This window comes from Lepisosteus oculatus, chromosome 13 (genome assembly GCF_040954835.1).
Source record: "Lepisosteus oculatus isolate fLepOcu1 chromosome 13, fLepOcu1.hap2, whole genome shotgun sequence".
Lineage (NCBI taxonomy): Eukaryota > Metazoa > Chordata > Actinopteri > Semionotiformes > Lepisosteidae > Lepisosteus > Lepisosteus oculatus.
Window position 1 is genome coordinate 10,213,597 of NC_090708.1, and position 13,693 is coordinate 10,227,289.

General features: G+C 38.6%; 1 protein-coding gene across 3 annotated transcripts in view; it reads left to right on the forward strand.

Annotated features, from left to right (window-relative positions):
• The window catches only part of inpp5d (inositol polyphosphate-5-phosphatase D), a 34,687-nt gene that overhangs the window by 19,038 nt on the left and 1,956 nt on the right, over positions 1–13,693 (forward strand). For 2 of the 3 annotated variants that reach the window (XM_015361309.2, XM_015361311.2), the window contains 11 exons: positions 17–125; positions 853–941; positions 1,394–1,475; positions 2,202–2,291; positions 2,965–3,075; positions 3,941–4,020; positions 6,165–6,252; positions 6,871–7,017; positions 10,492–10,546; positions 11,320–11,556; positions 12,719–13,203. In XM_015361309.2, the coding sequence (XP_015216795.2) occupies positions 17–125; positions 853–941; positions 1,394–1,475; positions 2,202–2,291; positions 2,965–3,075; positions 3,941–4,020; positions 6,165–6,252; positions 6,871–7,017; positions 10,492–10,546; positions 11,320–11,556; positions 12,719–13,203 (1,573 nt within the window). The remainder of the gene's footprint in view (positions 1–16; positions 126–852; positions 942–1,393; positions 1,476–2,201; positions 2,292–2,964; positions 3,076–3,940; positions 4,021–6,164; positions 6,253–6,870; positions 7,018–10,491; positions 10,547–11,319; positions 11,557–12,718; positions 13,204–13,693) is intronic. The other variant, XM_015361310.2, reaches the window with a different exon arrangement.

Here is a 13,693-nt window from a genome sequence, read left to right on the forward strand (position 1 = left end):
CTGCTTTCTTTTACAGGAAGCTGAAAATATTGTGGCAAAGATCAAACAGGGGCAACACCAGGAGCTCCTCATTAAAGACCAGCTCACAATTGAGAGGAAGGAAGGGAAGGTCTTTTTACTTTATGGTAAGATGGTGTTTTTAATGCATGTGTTAAAAACAAACTGGCTTTTTATGTTTTCTCAGTTGTTCAATATATACAGTCCTGTCGTTATAAGGGGAAATAATTAATACATGGTACATTATCAGAATAATATACTGTTATGTGCTTTATACTAAAAACCAACAGTAGGACTGTATATAGTACTTTACTGTTGTCTTACAAATATATCTTAGATATATTTCCAAGGTACAGTACTAGAAAAAGCCTATACTGTATATACATATAGTTTGAATAGTTGTAGAATATGCATCGCCCACACAAAGACACAAGATGTTTTTTTCAGTATGAACTCCAGTGAAACTGACATAAAGAATAAATAATCAACACAAATTTCACACAAGTTCACATGCAATAGACTGACTTGTAACACCATGAAAAAACAAATACTGGTTTAAAATGTAAACTGAGCTTTTCATTTTATTATGCCGCAGTGACATCTATCTCTTGGCTTGGTGAAGGAGTGTAACTTTTATTGTCTCTCACGTAAAAGCACATTTTAGGAATGCTCACAAAATGGTTTGGTTTGAGCTTAGCACTGATGTTTACTTTTTTTTTCAGCGACATTGTGACATTACTCTGCAACATTTTGTTTGACGTTTCCTCATCAACATTTTCATATGCCAGCTACCATTGTTGGGGCAGAGAGGTTTGCTTACTGATGGTTTCTAATAACATTCTCTCTCTTTCATAGAGGAAGAAGACATTACATTTCCCCCCACCTATCGTTTTGAGAGAGACACACGTGAAAGATATGCTTACACTAAAGCCAAGGCGACAGGAGTGAGTTTTCTTTTTCTTTTCAAATCCACTCCAAACTGTATGTCTATTAAATTCATTTACTTAAAGGACTCTGATAGTATTTGTGAGTGAATATTTTCATTTTTTACTTATTTTATTTTTTACATTTTAATATAGTTAGAGATGAAATTCAATTAGTAAATTAAAGTGTTACAATGTGGATTCCAAATTGAGAGGATGCGTAGCTGTTCATTCAACATTTGTAAAGGAAAAAGAAGAAAACTGAATTGGCGCCACCTAAAAAATCCAGCACAGAAACGTCTTTAACACATCCAATAAAAACAAACAAGCAATTCGCTAAGGTCATCACCTGCATCCAGACCCAGAACACTCTTCTATTCAAGGCCAGGAGTGGTGCATGTATTCTTGATTCATGAACAGGAGGTACATGATATCAATCCACAGCAAAAATTAAACTGTCCATGTCCTTCCAGACAAAATATAACCTTCCCTCTTGGTGTGACCGTGTTCTTTGGAAATCGTACCCAATGGCCCATGTGGTTTGTCAGTCTTACGGTCAGTATGTCATGCTCTAAGTACATGCTATTTTTATATTGAGTTAAACATATTTTCTCCAAATGTATGGTGATATTAGCATAATGCAAGGCCACCTGATCCTAGCCAGTAAGGGCCACTCTCCTTTTTACAGATTTTGTTATTTTCTTAATCACTATCAGTGTAACATCTATGGTTGACATGTTAAATCAATCCTTTATTGAACCAAAATATCCCTTTTCCTTATGGTTTAAGATTTTGCTGGGTTTTCAAGGATCCTTTGTATTATATATAACAAATATTTCTTAACACAGTACAAAATATTACACATGATTATATTTTCACAATAGTATTTTTACAGTGGGTTTGCTTTTGAGTTTTAAATTGGCATTTCTAATGCTTTTGACAATGATAATAATTATAATGAGAATTATTATAATTAACATATTGATTCACTATCTATAGCCCTAATCTGCATGTCCTATGCTTATTTCACAAGTGGCAGGGTTTATATGAGTAGAAGATTACCAATATCGCCTCTACTATCAAAGTAAAATTGTAATAACAGTTTCTCAGTTTCACATATTGTTTTCATCATGCAAAATAACCTTAGGCTATATATCTGAGTTTTAGTTTCCTCAAATTTTGCTTTCAGTCAAGTACTGAAGATGTCAAAAACATCAGGTTATCCATTCCATGGTAGTGCTCTTTCTTTACAAAGGTTCTTTATTTATTGAAATTTTGCAGGGTGTACCACTGACATCATGACAAGTGACCATTCTCCTGTATTTGCAACATTTGAAATCGGAGTGACATCACAGTTTGTCTCCAAAAACAGTTGGTCTTTTTTTGCTTTTATTTCTCCATTACTCTTGCCCAAATATTAAGAATACATGCACAGCTGAAAATAATAAGAACCACATTTATATAATCTACTCCCATCATTTTTGAGCCCGCTAGTCATATACAATGTGAGAATATCTCATTTCTTTTAAAATTGTATCAGCAATGCTTGAGTTTCTACCATTTTCTCCACAAATGATTGTAATAAAACTTCCAAATTCCTCAAGAAATAAAAAAAAATGAGAGCATTAGAGAAAATCAGGGCATGTTTCTCATTGGTAACGGTTTCTTTTTCAAAGCTTCATTGAACCTTCTAGTGCCCCTGTGTAGTCACACCATATACTTAGTAACACACTTAGGAAATTACAGATTCATCAATAAAAGGGATTTATCTGCAAGTCAAAACTTTCTGCTGCCATATACACCTTGGTCTAGTCTATTGTCTTGGGAAATGCACATTTTATCTCCTTATGGAAAAAGCAGTCTTAAAGTAACCCGTCTGGAAGGAAAACCCCTTTACTGTTTTGAAAAGGTTTCCAATTTTATTTTACTTTAACTTGACAAATGAAGTTACCTTTGTTGAATGTCAGACTGTTGATGTGAGAATCTGTCTTAATTACAGTATGTTACACAAGTTTCCATCCATTTTTCTTTTTTTATTGTTTAGATCCTGACACTGAGTCTCTGGGTGCCATCAAATTCATGAACTGTGTGGCCAGTTTCAAGACCAAGTCCAAAACCAAATTTTTCATTGAGTACCACTCGAGCTGCTTGGAGAGTAAGAAGCTTTCTTTAACTCAAATGGAGTTTATAACGAAAGGTTTGGGAGGAATGAGAACAGTCCAGTTCCATTAACCACAGCTGTCAGTAATTCGTAATCATTCCTTACATCCTTTCCTCACATAAAAAATATAAATACTATACATAATCCCCTCTTCTTGTTCATCTTTTGTGTTTCTCCCCCACCTCATCTCAACCTCCTGCAGCTGCTCCTTAGTCACTCCACGCTCTGCAGTGTGGTTCTAGCCTCCTACTAAGGCTAGGGGTTGACCCTCAGCCAAGAGGGTTAAGCCAAAATTACTGTGATACTGCCAAAAATACTGCAGGTATGTTTCAGGTCAAATTGTATTCTTACACATCTGTCCTCCTTCATTCCTTCCTCCACCCAACTGCACACTTACAGCAGCTCCTTGGAGCACTGCTCAGAAGTAAGTGGGGTAGTAATACTTTACCCTAACTTATACACGTACTGTACAGCAGTAAAGTCTGTACTACAGTGTTTTACCAGGCTAGAGCTCATCCTTGTTTCAATTTCAGTGGTGTTGAGAGGTGTACAGAGCATGTGACTCCCGCTATACGCGGGATGCCCATCCCTTGGAATTTCTGGATGAGGTGGGAGAGAAATTCTGGTTTCCATTTATACATTTGGATAGACTGGTGTATTGTGGGGTAAAGTATCTCACTCAAAGTACAAGAATAGTCTCAAATCCAAAGGCTTACCTGTTACAATGCACCACCCACACTTATATCATAATTGCACTTTATTCCCTGTAGCTGCATTCTATTTATTTACACCTTACAGTATGTGCATGGATACCATGAGGATGCCATATGTCACAATTATGTGTTTTTTTTCCCCTCAGATTTTGTAAAAAGTCCCGAGGGAGAGAACCAGGAGCATTCAGACGAGTCCCTGAAGGTGCGATTTCAAACACAAGTTGAGGTAAGATGTAATTTTCTATATACTGTATATATATCAGCTATATAGCTATCTGCTATAGTAACAGATCGAAGCATACAGCTTGGTTTTCTGGTTGCTTCATTCACATCATGTAGCCATAATCCTCTGATCCAAAGAACATTTTGCCCTATGTCTCAACACTTATCTGTTAGGTGTGGCTATTGCTTGTGATCCTCACTTCTCATTCCCTAATGGAAGTTTGAGACAGAAATATTTTCTGCAGTATTTTTTTACTTTCTCACTATGGAATGAGAGACTTTCATATGCCACATCAGTGGAACACATAGAAATACAGAGAGCCTTACTTTCCTCATTCCTGGAGATGTTCTTTTAAAAATATATTGGCAGGACAACTGGTCCTGGATAGGGTCACCACGTCAGGGATAACCCATATTTTCCATTTGTAGACTGTTTGCCAGTGGTTGGATAGAAACCGAAATTGTTTAGAAATGGTTCTGTAACCTTTTCTGGACTGATGAGCATCAGCGACACTTTTTCTGAGGTCCTTGGAAATCTCCTTTGATCATATTTCCACTGACCTGAAGGGTAAAGACCAGACCAAACCAAAGGACAGACAGAAATTATTTGAATAAAAATAAAACATACACAGTAACATTTTGCATCACAAAATAAACAAAATTTCCAGGTAACCACGGCACCATGTCCTTCGATGTGGTGACGCGTTGCGGCCTTATTACATTGTAAACAAGCAAGCTTGTGAAAACATCGCTTTTAACCCAATAGAAATATTGCTTTTGATTTCAAGATGGTTTTGCCTACAAATATTACTTACTTGTTAATTCTACATGTAGATCACGTTATTTCACATCTCTGCTGTGAAATATTGTGAAACCTGTTCTTATTTGCTCATACATCACATTACAATAGTAATTACGGCGACTAGCTGTTGCAAGGGAATTCGAATGCGGGTTTTGCAACAACATGGCGACTTACAGCACTTTCATGAAGCTCACAATTTTGTGCTTGCTTCAAAATTTGTACATTCCTTTCTTCTTCTTCTTCTTCAGGCATCTTTTCTAGGTATCTGCCGTGTCTCCCGCTGCCCATTACAAAGTTCCAATCTCAATTCAGCTAGGGTTTGGTAGCTGTGCTGTCTCATGTTCACTGATTTGCACTCCATCACCTGCATTTTACTTCTCATTCACTTCTTTCTCCATCACTGTTCCTCTGAAACATTGGGTGTCCAAATCCATTTAATTAAATAAAGCTCAAGCCTGCACCATTCACAGTTCTTATTCATTACATGCTATGCATGGATCTTCTCAGTTTCCACAAAATGCTACTGCTGAACTGACACATAGTTAGCTCCATGTTGGAAGAACTCTGCATACGTATTTGGGGAATCCTTTTGGGGGTTGTGACTGTGCTGACTTTTGGACAGCACTGCCATTGCCTCAGCCAAGCAAGTTAATGCCTACAAGTATTAAATCCACTGTCCCTACTGTATATACAGCAGTTCTCAGATTATTTCATCATCATTAGAATTTGACCGAACTACTGAAATAAATGTTATTTTGAAGGTCAAAATTAAAATCATTTGAATTGAAAGAACGTTAATAAATTTCATAGAATCTTTATGTTCCAAGCTATTTAATAAAATGTTTTTGTCTTTATGCATAATGATCAACATATCAAATTACATTATCATACTTCTTAAGTTACTCCTCCCAGTTCAATTAGTAGGGAAATATTTTTGTAATTATATATGTACAGTATGGTAACATAACAAGGGTGAAACTGGTTGAGAAAATTCAAATAATATAAGTTACAAGAACTGGTGATGTTGGTTGGACTGTTCAATTAGACTATACTATTTGACAGATGTTGGCACTGCACACCAGTGTGCATTCATATTAAGCTTTGAAGTTCGTTCTAGGCATGCATTTCATTCTTAGAATATAAAATGCAGTGCTTCACAGTGCAAAATTAATATGATATAGTTTTTTGAATAGGTCAGCTAATTTTGTCATAACTCAACATGTACTGATTATGAAGAATATACTGTTTAAGGTCAAACTGTGTATAACTGTGTAAGGTCAAATTCATAAGGTTGGTTGTTAGTGCAACCTGTTGATTGTTGATGGCATGTATCTTTTATTTTCCAGCTTACTCCAATAATCTCAGATCCAGAATATTTATTGGACCAACATATACTCATCTGTGTGAAGTCAACAGACAGTGATGAATCCTTCGGTAGGGGCAGGAGATTTGGGTTATTTAAGAATGGATTTTATCTACATGTAACCTCACATGACTGTCCCAAAAGATTCTGTGCTGGGTCCTTTTCTCTAAGCAAAACATAGGATCAAAACCTTTACATTTGTTATATATAGTCCTGTAAACAATAGTCTTGCTTAATTTCTTTGAACACTGAGAAATGGGGAGCAGCCCTCTTACATCAGCATGGAAGATCCTGTGAAATCTAGATTTAATACAGAAATAATCCAGGTTCAGTTCTCTTTAAATCCTCACTGACGCACGACTTGGGATAGTTTTCATCTCTTCTCTCACTTCCTTAATGATCTGATTTTATTGGCTGTACTCATATTTTTAATTCTTAGACAATACCGTTTCTTCATGCATAAAGATTAGAAACTATCAAATAAGGTAACAAGAAGTATTGTAATTATTTAATCTCTTTTAGATTCAAGGTAAAAAAAGAAAGCAAGCTCAGATTTAATTATGTTTTCTGTAAATGTAATGTAGTGGTAGAGGTTTTCTGAAGTGAGAATAACCACAAAAGACTGGCTTTTCAAAAGCACAACTTCTTATTTTAAGGTTTTAAAAACTTTTTTTTTTACAAAACTGTAGGGGAAGGCTGTGTGGCTCTACGGTCTGCAGAGTCCTCCAAAACAGACTTCCACATCCGTCTGACTCATCATGGAGAACTGACAGGGACGTTAAGTGGTAGCATCCAGCTGCATACTTCTGAGGGCAAGCAGACTGAGAAACTTTATGGTGAGAGCACACGCAAAGCTGTTTGTATGCTTTTAGGTTTTTTCAGCTCCAGCCAAGCCAGCGCAAATGAGATTTGCATTGTTCGGCTTTTTGTACCCCTCTATCATGCAAAGAAGTACAATGTTTTTAATAATAAGCAAATGGACTTTCACTTTCACTTTAACATTGGGTTAAAGATTATGTTTTACTATACAGTATATCTCTAATTGCACTCTGTTAAGTATTTTGGTCATACCCAGTTTTAATTATTTGCATTCACTGTCAATAGCCTTATTGTACACATCCCATAAATTTGACAGAAAAACCATAGCCTCCTAAAGATTCCATACACTTGATGATGTAAATTCAGCAAAGTAAATGCAAGTCTAAATAAGGGTTTACAGTAAATGAAAAATAATACAGAAGATGTCAATAGAAGATCAGTAAAAAAGTACACATATTTCTAAATGTATAATGTCGAATGTTAGCTGAAGCCTGTGAATATGTTTAAATAAATATATGTTTAAGTCATCTAGTAGTTGTACAAATCCGTCTGAAAGTTTGAACGGTAGATAGTACTTTCTGGAAGTCAACTTCATTGATATCTAATTTTAAATGAGACAGAACATAAAAATTCACTACCACCATGTCACCACGAGAAAAGTCTAATCTCTCTGAAGACTGAGAAGAATTATTAACCACAAAAACCCTAATAATGGCTTCAAAAAAATTAAAAATCCTTCCCTCTTTCGATCATCAAGAAAGACAAGGCTAATAGGCTGTAACTCCACAAGGAAGAGGACAAAGTTTCACCCAAATACTGTACGTGGTCAGAAAGTAGTTTGGGAGTCTAAAGCCGGCATCACACTACACGACTTTTCCTAGGATTTTCAGTCGTAGTCTTCATTTACATAATCGTAAGAAAATCACAGCAAGTTGCAGTGCCCATTACCATCAGTTGTGTAGTGTGACACCCCCAGCGACTCAGTTAAAGCCCTCTTGGTAGTAGCCCCTACGACTCTCAAACAGGTTTGATTTTCTTGTAACCAGTCACAAGTCGTAGGGGTGGGCTCTCGTGTCTGCAACAGTCAAAGCCAATGAGCGCCCAACCGAAAGTACAATTCATACAATGCTACTCCAAGGAAAGAAGGAAAGCGAGTGTTTTGGACTGTGCAAATGGAGGAGAGGCTCGTCGAACTTTGGAGCCAGCACAGATGTCTGTTCAATGTTTCTAGTTTGTCGTTTCGTGTTTGTTGTTTGTTTACTTTCGTGCGGTGCTCCCCCTCTTATTCCGGTGTGCTACACGTTGATTGGCTGCCAAAATGAGGCGATCTAGCGGGGCTTTCACAGCGCCCACAAGCTTTTGGACCACGATGAAAAGTTGTGAGGGAATCGTGTAATATGTCACCCCCTGCGATTCCAAGTCATATAGTTTGACAACCTCTAGGACAGAAAAGGAAGCAAGATTCAGCAAATGCAGTTGTTTAATTTGATATGCTCTCCGACTAGAAGTCGTGTCGTCCTGTAGTGTGACTCTGGCGTAACTCACAATATCATGGGGAGTGTTCTAAAGACACGAACATCTGAAATAACATCACATCTCCATTACTACCATTTGAAGTTTCCCCCATTAATCTGCTGTCTGTGGCAGAACTCCTTTGTAATGTGGAGAATGCACAAAGTGGGTAAATAGAAACTAATTGATTCAACCCAAAAAGACCATATGATGTGATTGGATGAACCACCGACTAGGTTTTTCAACACTCTCAGCATAGGTATAATTAGCATAAAATGGTGAAGCCATTGTTTAAAAAGTACACCTTCCCTGCCTTGAAGAAACAGGAAGTCTAGGGAATAGCATCTTATGGTGCTGTGGCCCTAGTAAGCAGTCTCTAGTTGAACATTTGTGCTGAAGAGACCAGATCACAAGTTTGGACTACAAACCTGGATGGCTTGGAAAGATTCTATATAGTGGTGTAGTCAAAATCCCTTACTAGAAGATAAAGAACTTTCTAAGAGGCTAAAGGAAGTACCTACTCAAGGTAACGCCAAATGCCAATTTCCGGGATTCAGTACAGATTCCAATATTTACAGGATTGCCAGTAATTGCATTATTAAACAGAAGATCGGTCAGATTGTAATCTCACACTCTCCTCTCCTACATGGAAATACCCGCTGGCCCCCCACAAATCTGCTAGCATCTTTTCTGGCACTGAGCATTTCAGTCTCCTTGGAAACAGACATTTGTTGCACTCGGCATTACTCAGAGCTTACCTTTACTCAATAGCCTCCTACAAGCTGGGACTGAAGTCACTTACTGTATTTGCTTCTTCTCGAGCAAGCAGCTCTTCGATTTCACATTCTCTGTGGAACACAGAAAGCTGTCTGCACCTATAGTACCATGCTGCCTGCTCTCTTTTTCCAGTTTTCTCCATGTCGTCAACCTTCCCTGGAGCTCCAGAACAACTGCAGCTACCCCTCCCCCTTCCTTCCACTTTTCCTTCCTGCTCACTCAGCTCTCTTCCCCAGCCCCCTTTCCTCTTCAATCTAGTCGAGTGTCCATCATATCGCACCTACGGCCCCAGCCTATCTTCGTTGTTTCCTATCTCATGTTTCCCTAGTCGTCATTTATGCTTTCCCTTGAGAATTTCCCCCCACCATTTGCTGATGCTCACACTGCTCTGAAGGAGTTAGTGCGTGGTTCCAGTCTGCACAGGTTCTTGCCTGTCCTTGTGCCTGTGGCTCAGGCTGGTACAATGATGGATTTCCTCTCCCTTTATCCCCCCTTCCGCTGGTGTCCAACCGGTGATGTTGAGCACTTGACTCTTTCTTTCCCTTAAGCTTGCACCCACATTTGGTCATAGCTGTCATGTCCTTAGCCAGTGGAGTTTACTTCTTAAAGTATGAAGTATTCTATTTCTTTAGATTTGTTGCTTTGTTTCATGATCATTAGAAGTTGATTGAAGTACTGAAAATATTTTGTACTAATCTTCTATTCATACTGTATTTACTGTATTTATAATTTTGAAAATGTTTTAGTTTTCCCATTATTTGTATCAGGAAATATTATATAATATTCTCAATTTCCCTTCGGGACCAACCAAGTCTTATCTGTACTAGATGGGGAGTTGTATTTATGCTAAATCAGCTTTTAGTTGCTGTCCATGAAGGCTATGAACTTATCTAGCATTAGTGTCTACAAGTGGTGAAAGGTCACACATCACAGGGAAAAGTGCAATTATATCTGATTTGCCATTTCAATACGGTTACACTTCTTAAATATTGAATAATAAGGAGCTCTTCATTTAAAGCTGACTTTGGAATTCATGAGTGGTAATCATAGACAGAAGGCAAAAACAAGCAAATAAATGAATGTTTACAGTATAAATTCAAAGTCAACCATTCAGTTTCAGACAGTTTGTCCTTAGGTTGGGATAGATCAGATCGTAGTCTGAGTGCGACCACTGTAACCAAGTATCTATGTTTATATTGTAGATTTCGTCAAGGTGGAAAGAGATGACTCAGCTTTGCCAAAGAGTGGGGCCAACAAGTAAGTTTGTTTTCGCCATGAGGAATTCGAGTTCTTTAGATGCTCTCTGTAATGTTTACTTTTGACTAATGGACACACAGAATATTTTTCATTTATAAAATGTATCCCCACAAGTGACATTCACTCAGAAATGCAAACTAAGCCCCGGGTTCAAATAGAGCACATCTGGGTTATATCACTGCCAAACATTCACCATGAATTGCGTGTAAAATTGACTTGCCGTGACTGGGATGCAGTGAGATGGGTAACTCACCCTTGGTTTCCTCATCTTGATATTAGAAAGCGACCACTGGGAACTGCTAGTTGCTTTAGATCTTGTAGTGTTGTCACTAAGACATACAGTACACCTACCATCTAGCATTAATTAAAAAATGATCCTTTTATAAACTTGAATACTTAAAAAATGGGATAATTAAAATGTTTTAATTTTCTGATTGGTTCAGATGCGCAACTTTTTGAATTATTGTGAAACAAGTAACTTTGACTAGATATACTTCAATTATTATTCATCCTAAATAAACTCCTAAGTGTGTATATATTTTCTTCTGGGATGGATTTTTTTTTTTATATTTGCTCCTGAAAAGATGAAGCAATGCAAGGTAACATTTAAGTCTCCTTAGTCTCCATTGTATATAGCATACATACAGTATATTCTTATAAGCATATATTTTTAAGCAAAAGTAACTGTACAAAAAGAGAGGGGGAAATTGCTCATTTTGAGATGTGGGATGTTTTGCACATTTCCTAGATCTCTCTCTTTCTCTGCCATCAAGGTCACCCCACTCTTCTCCGACTGACATCACTAACCCCAGTTATATGGGAGTGGGCTTAAAATCTGATGTGGTTCATCAGGGTGGCTGGAGCTATGACATGCCTCAGAAACCTAGCCCACCTGGAGGATTTGGTTGTAAGGAGTCCTCCCCTCCAAATCGCTCCCCCCTGTCTCCCAAAAAGACAAGCCAGGGAATGGCTGTTCGTAGTCCCCCGGCAAAACCACTACCTGAGCATCCGTGAGTACTTTACTCTTACTGTAATGATTGTAAATCTCTCTGGATGTATGTTTTGCTGTGAAAGGCCAGCTTTGGTTTGTGAACACAAAATAGATGCACTGTTTCATCTTCCCAGGAGTAAAATGCCAAAACCACATTTCTGCAGCACAAGAACAGACGTGTATTAGTCTCAAGATTCCTTTAGTCTGAAACATATACAGTACTTGTGCCAGTGTTGTTATAGTTACTGTGGAAATTCTGTCACAGCAGAAACATTTGTTAACTCTCATGGAATTTGGTTCCCAATCTGGAAACCCTCCTGTATGTTTTGACATCAGGCTGCATTCACTGAAATGAAATTGAGAAATGAGATCTCACACAAAACTCTTGATAAGGGTATTATAGAATTTGGGAATGCCCCTCAGTCAACCAGATGAGAAAATATATTAGGCTAGTCCATTCCGGTGAAACATGATGCTGACTGTCATTCCCAAAAACACCCACCATGTCCTTCCAAGCAGCACCTTGGGAAAGCTGTGGGAAAGGTATTTTGGAAGGTATTATAAATTTAATGCATCCCACCTATCAACAATCAGTGAAGGATGTCTTTAGTCTTTACAGAGTGGCTGCTGAAGTTATTTAACATGCACATGAATTCCCTTCTCTAAGGGCAGCTGTGGGCAAAATTGTTTGTTTGTCAAAAGTCAAGTTTATGATTGATGAACGCATTGTAAGGTTAGCTAGATGAAACCTTTTGCTATGACAGCGGGCAATGGCTCAATGAAAATAGTTCTCTTTTAAGAAAAAATTGAATTGCAAATTACCGGATTTTCCAGGTTAAAATCCTCAAAGCTGGAATCATTGATATTTGCGACTATGGTATGAAAGGATTCTGTGCCTGTTTGCCCCAGCCATGCAGTAAACCACACAGATAAGTCCGTACAGAGGACTCTAATAACACTACAAGCTCGCAGACACCTTCCAGCCCAGCCAATGTTGTGCAAGGATTGTACTGAAGCCTAATGTTAGACGATTGAAGTAAGTTGTTTGGAGACTGTGTGATCTCGTGACAGAGATCTCACTGTGCAACTGTGAAGCCCGTTTTGTCGGCCTTCTCATTGGAAGCACCTTGAAGTGTTGTCAGGCTGTTTCTGTTGATTCTGCTCTGTGTCTGTGCTTGTAGGTCTGTTGCAGAGGATGGGAAGCCTGCGGAGATGTTTGATAATCCTCTGTACGGTGCCATGGGGAAGCCGAAGCCAGCCAGCCGCAACAAGGAGCAGGAATCTCCTCGAGCCAACCGCAAGGACCTGTTAACACCGGAACCGTACTTCTTTCCGAAGACCCAGGACTCAGAGGCAGATCGTCCACCCCCTGTTCCCACCCCCCGGAACCGCTCCTTCACCTGCTCTGAGACCAAGCAGCAGAGCCCCAGTACCCTCCAACCTCCTGGAATCACTAAAAAGCCAGTGGTTCCATCCCGCTCAGAGGGGGGCATGCTGCCAAACAATCGCCCACCTTTGCCCGCCAAGTCACGGCCAGCAGGGCAGCCAGAACCTCCCATAACCAAACCGAGAGACTACCGAGACAGCTCAGAGCTCCCAGCCAAAAACAGACCACGAGGTGGAGATGGTCTTCCTTCACGACCTGCCCAGCCTTTCCCCAAAGAAGGTGAGCAGAATTCCCAGAAAACAACTTAGCGTCCTGCTGTTTCTGATGATGATTAGCCAGTCCATCGCTCAGAGCTTCGAGACAGGACTATTTTATTTCTGGATTTCTGGAGTTTTAATAAGCATTATTTAAAGACTCCTGGATTGAAGAAAAACAAAATTAGAAAACAAAAGAATTTGCTTGACTATTGACGAACAGACAGCTCAAGTTTTTCTGAGCACACTTTCATGCACATATACAGTACATACAAACGCATGAATGAAAAGTAAAGGAGTAGAAATATCCTGCAATGCCAAGAACAAGATCAAGATACTTCGACACGATACAAGTATTACACCAGTGTTTAATGCAGTCCATTTTACTAACAAACCCATCAGTTCAAAATAATGAAGTGCAACACAATACTTGTGTAACACAAGACATCCTGTATGTCAGCTATTAATGTTTTTGAGTTTCAGTTTTTTAATTTCAAATTAAAAATATTAGTTTA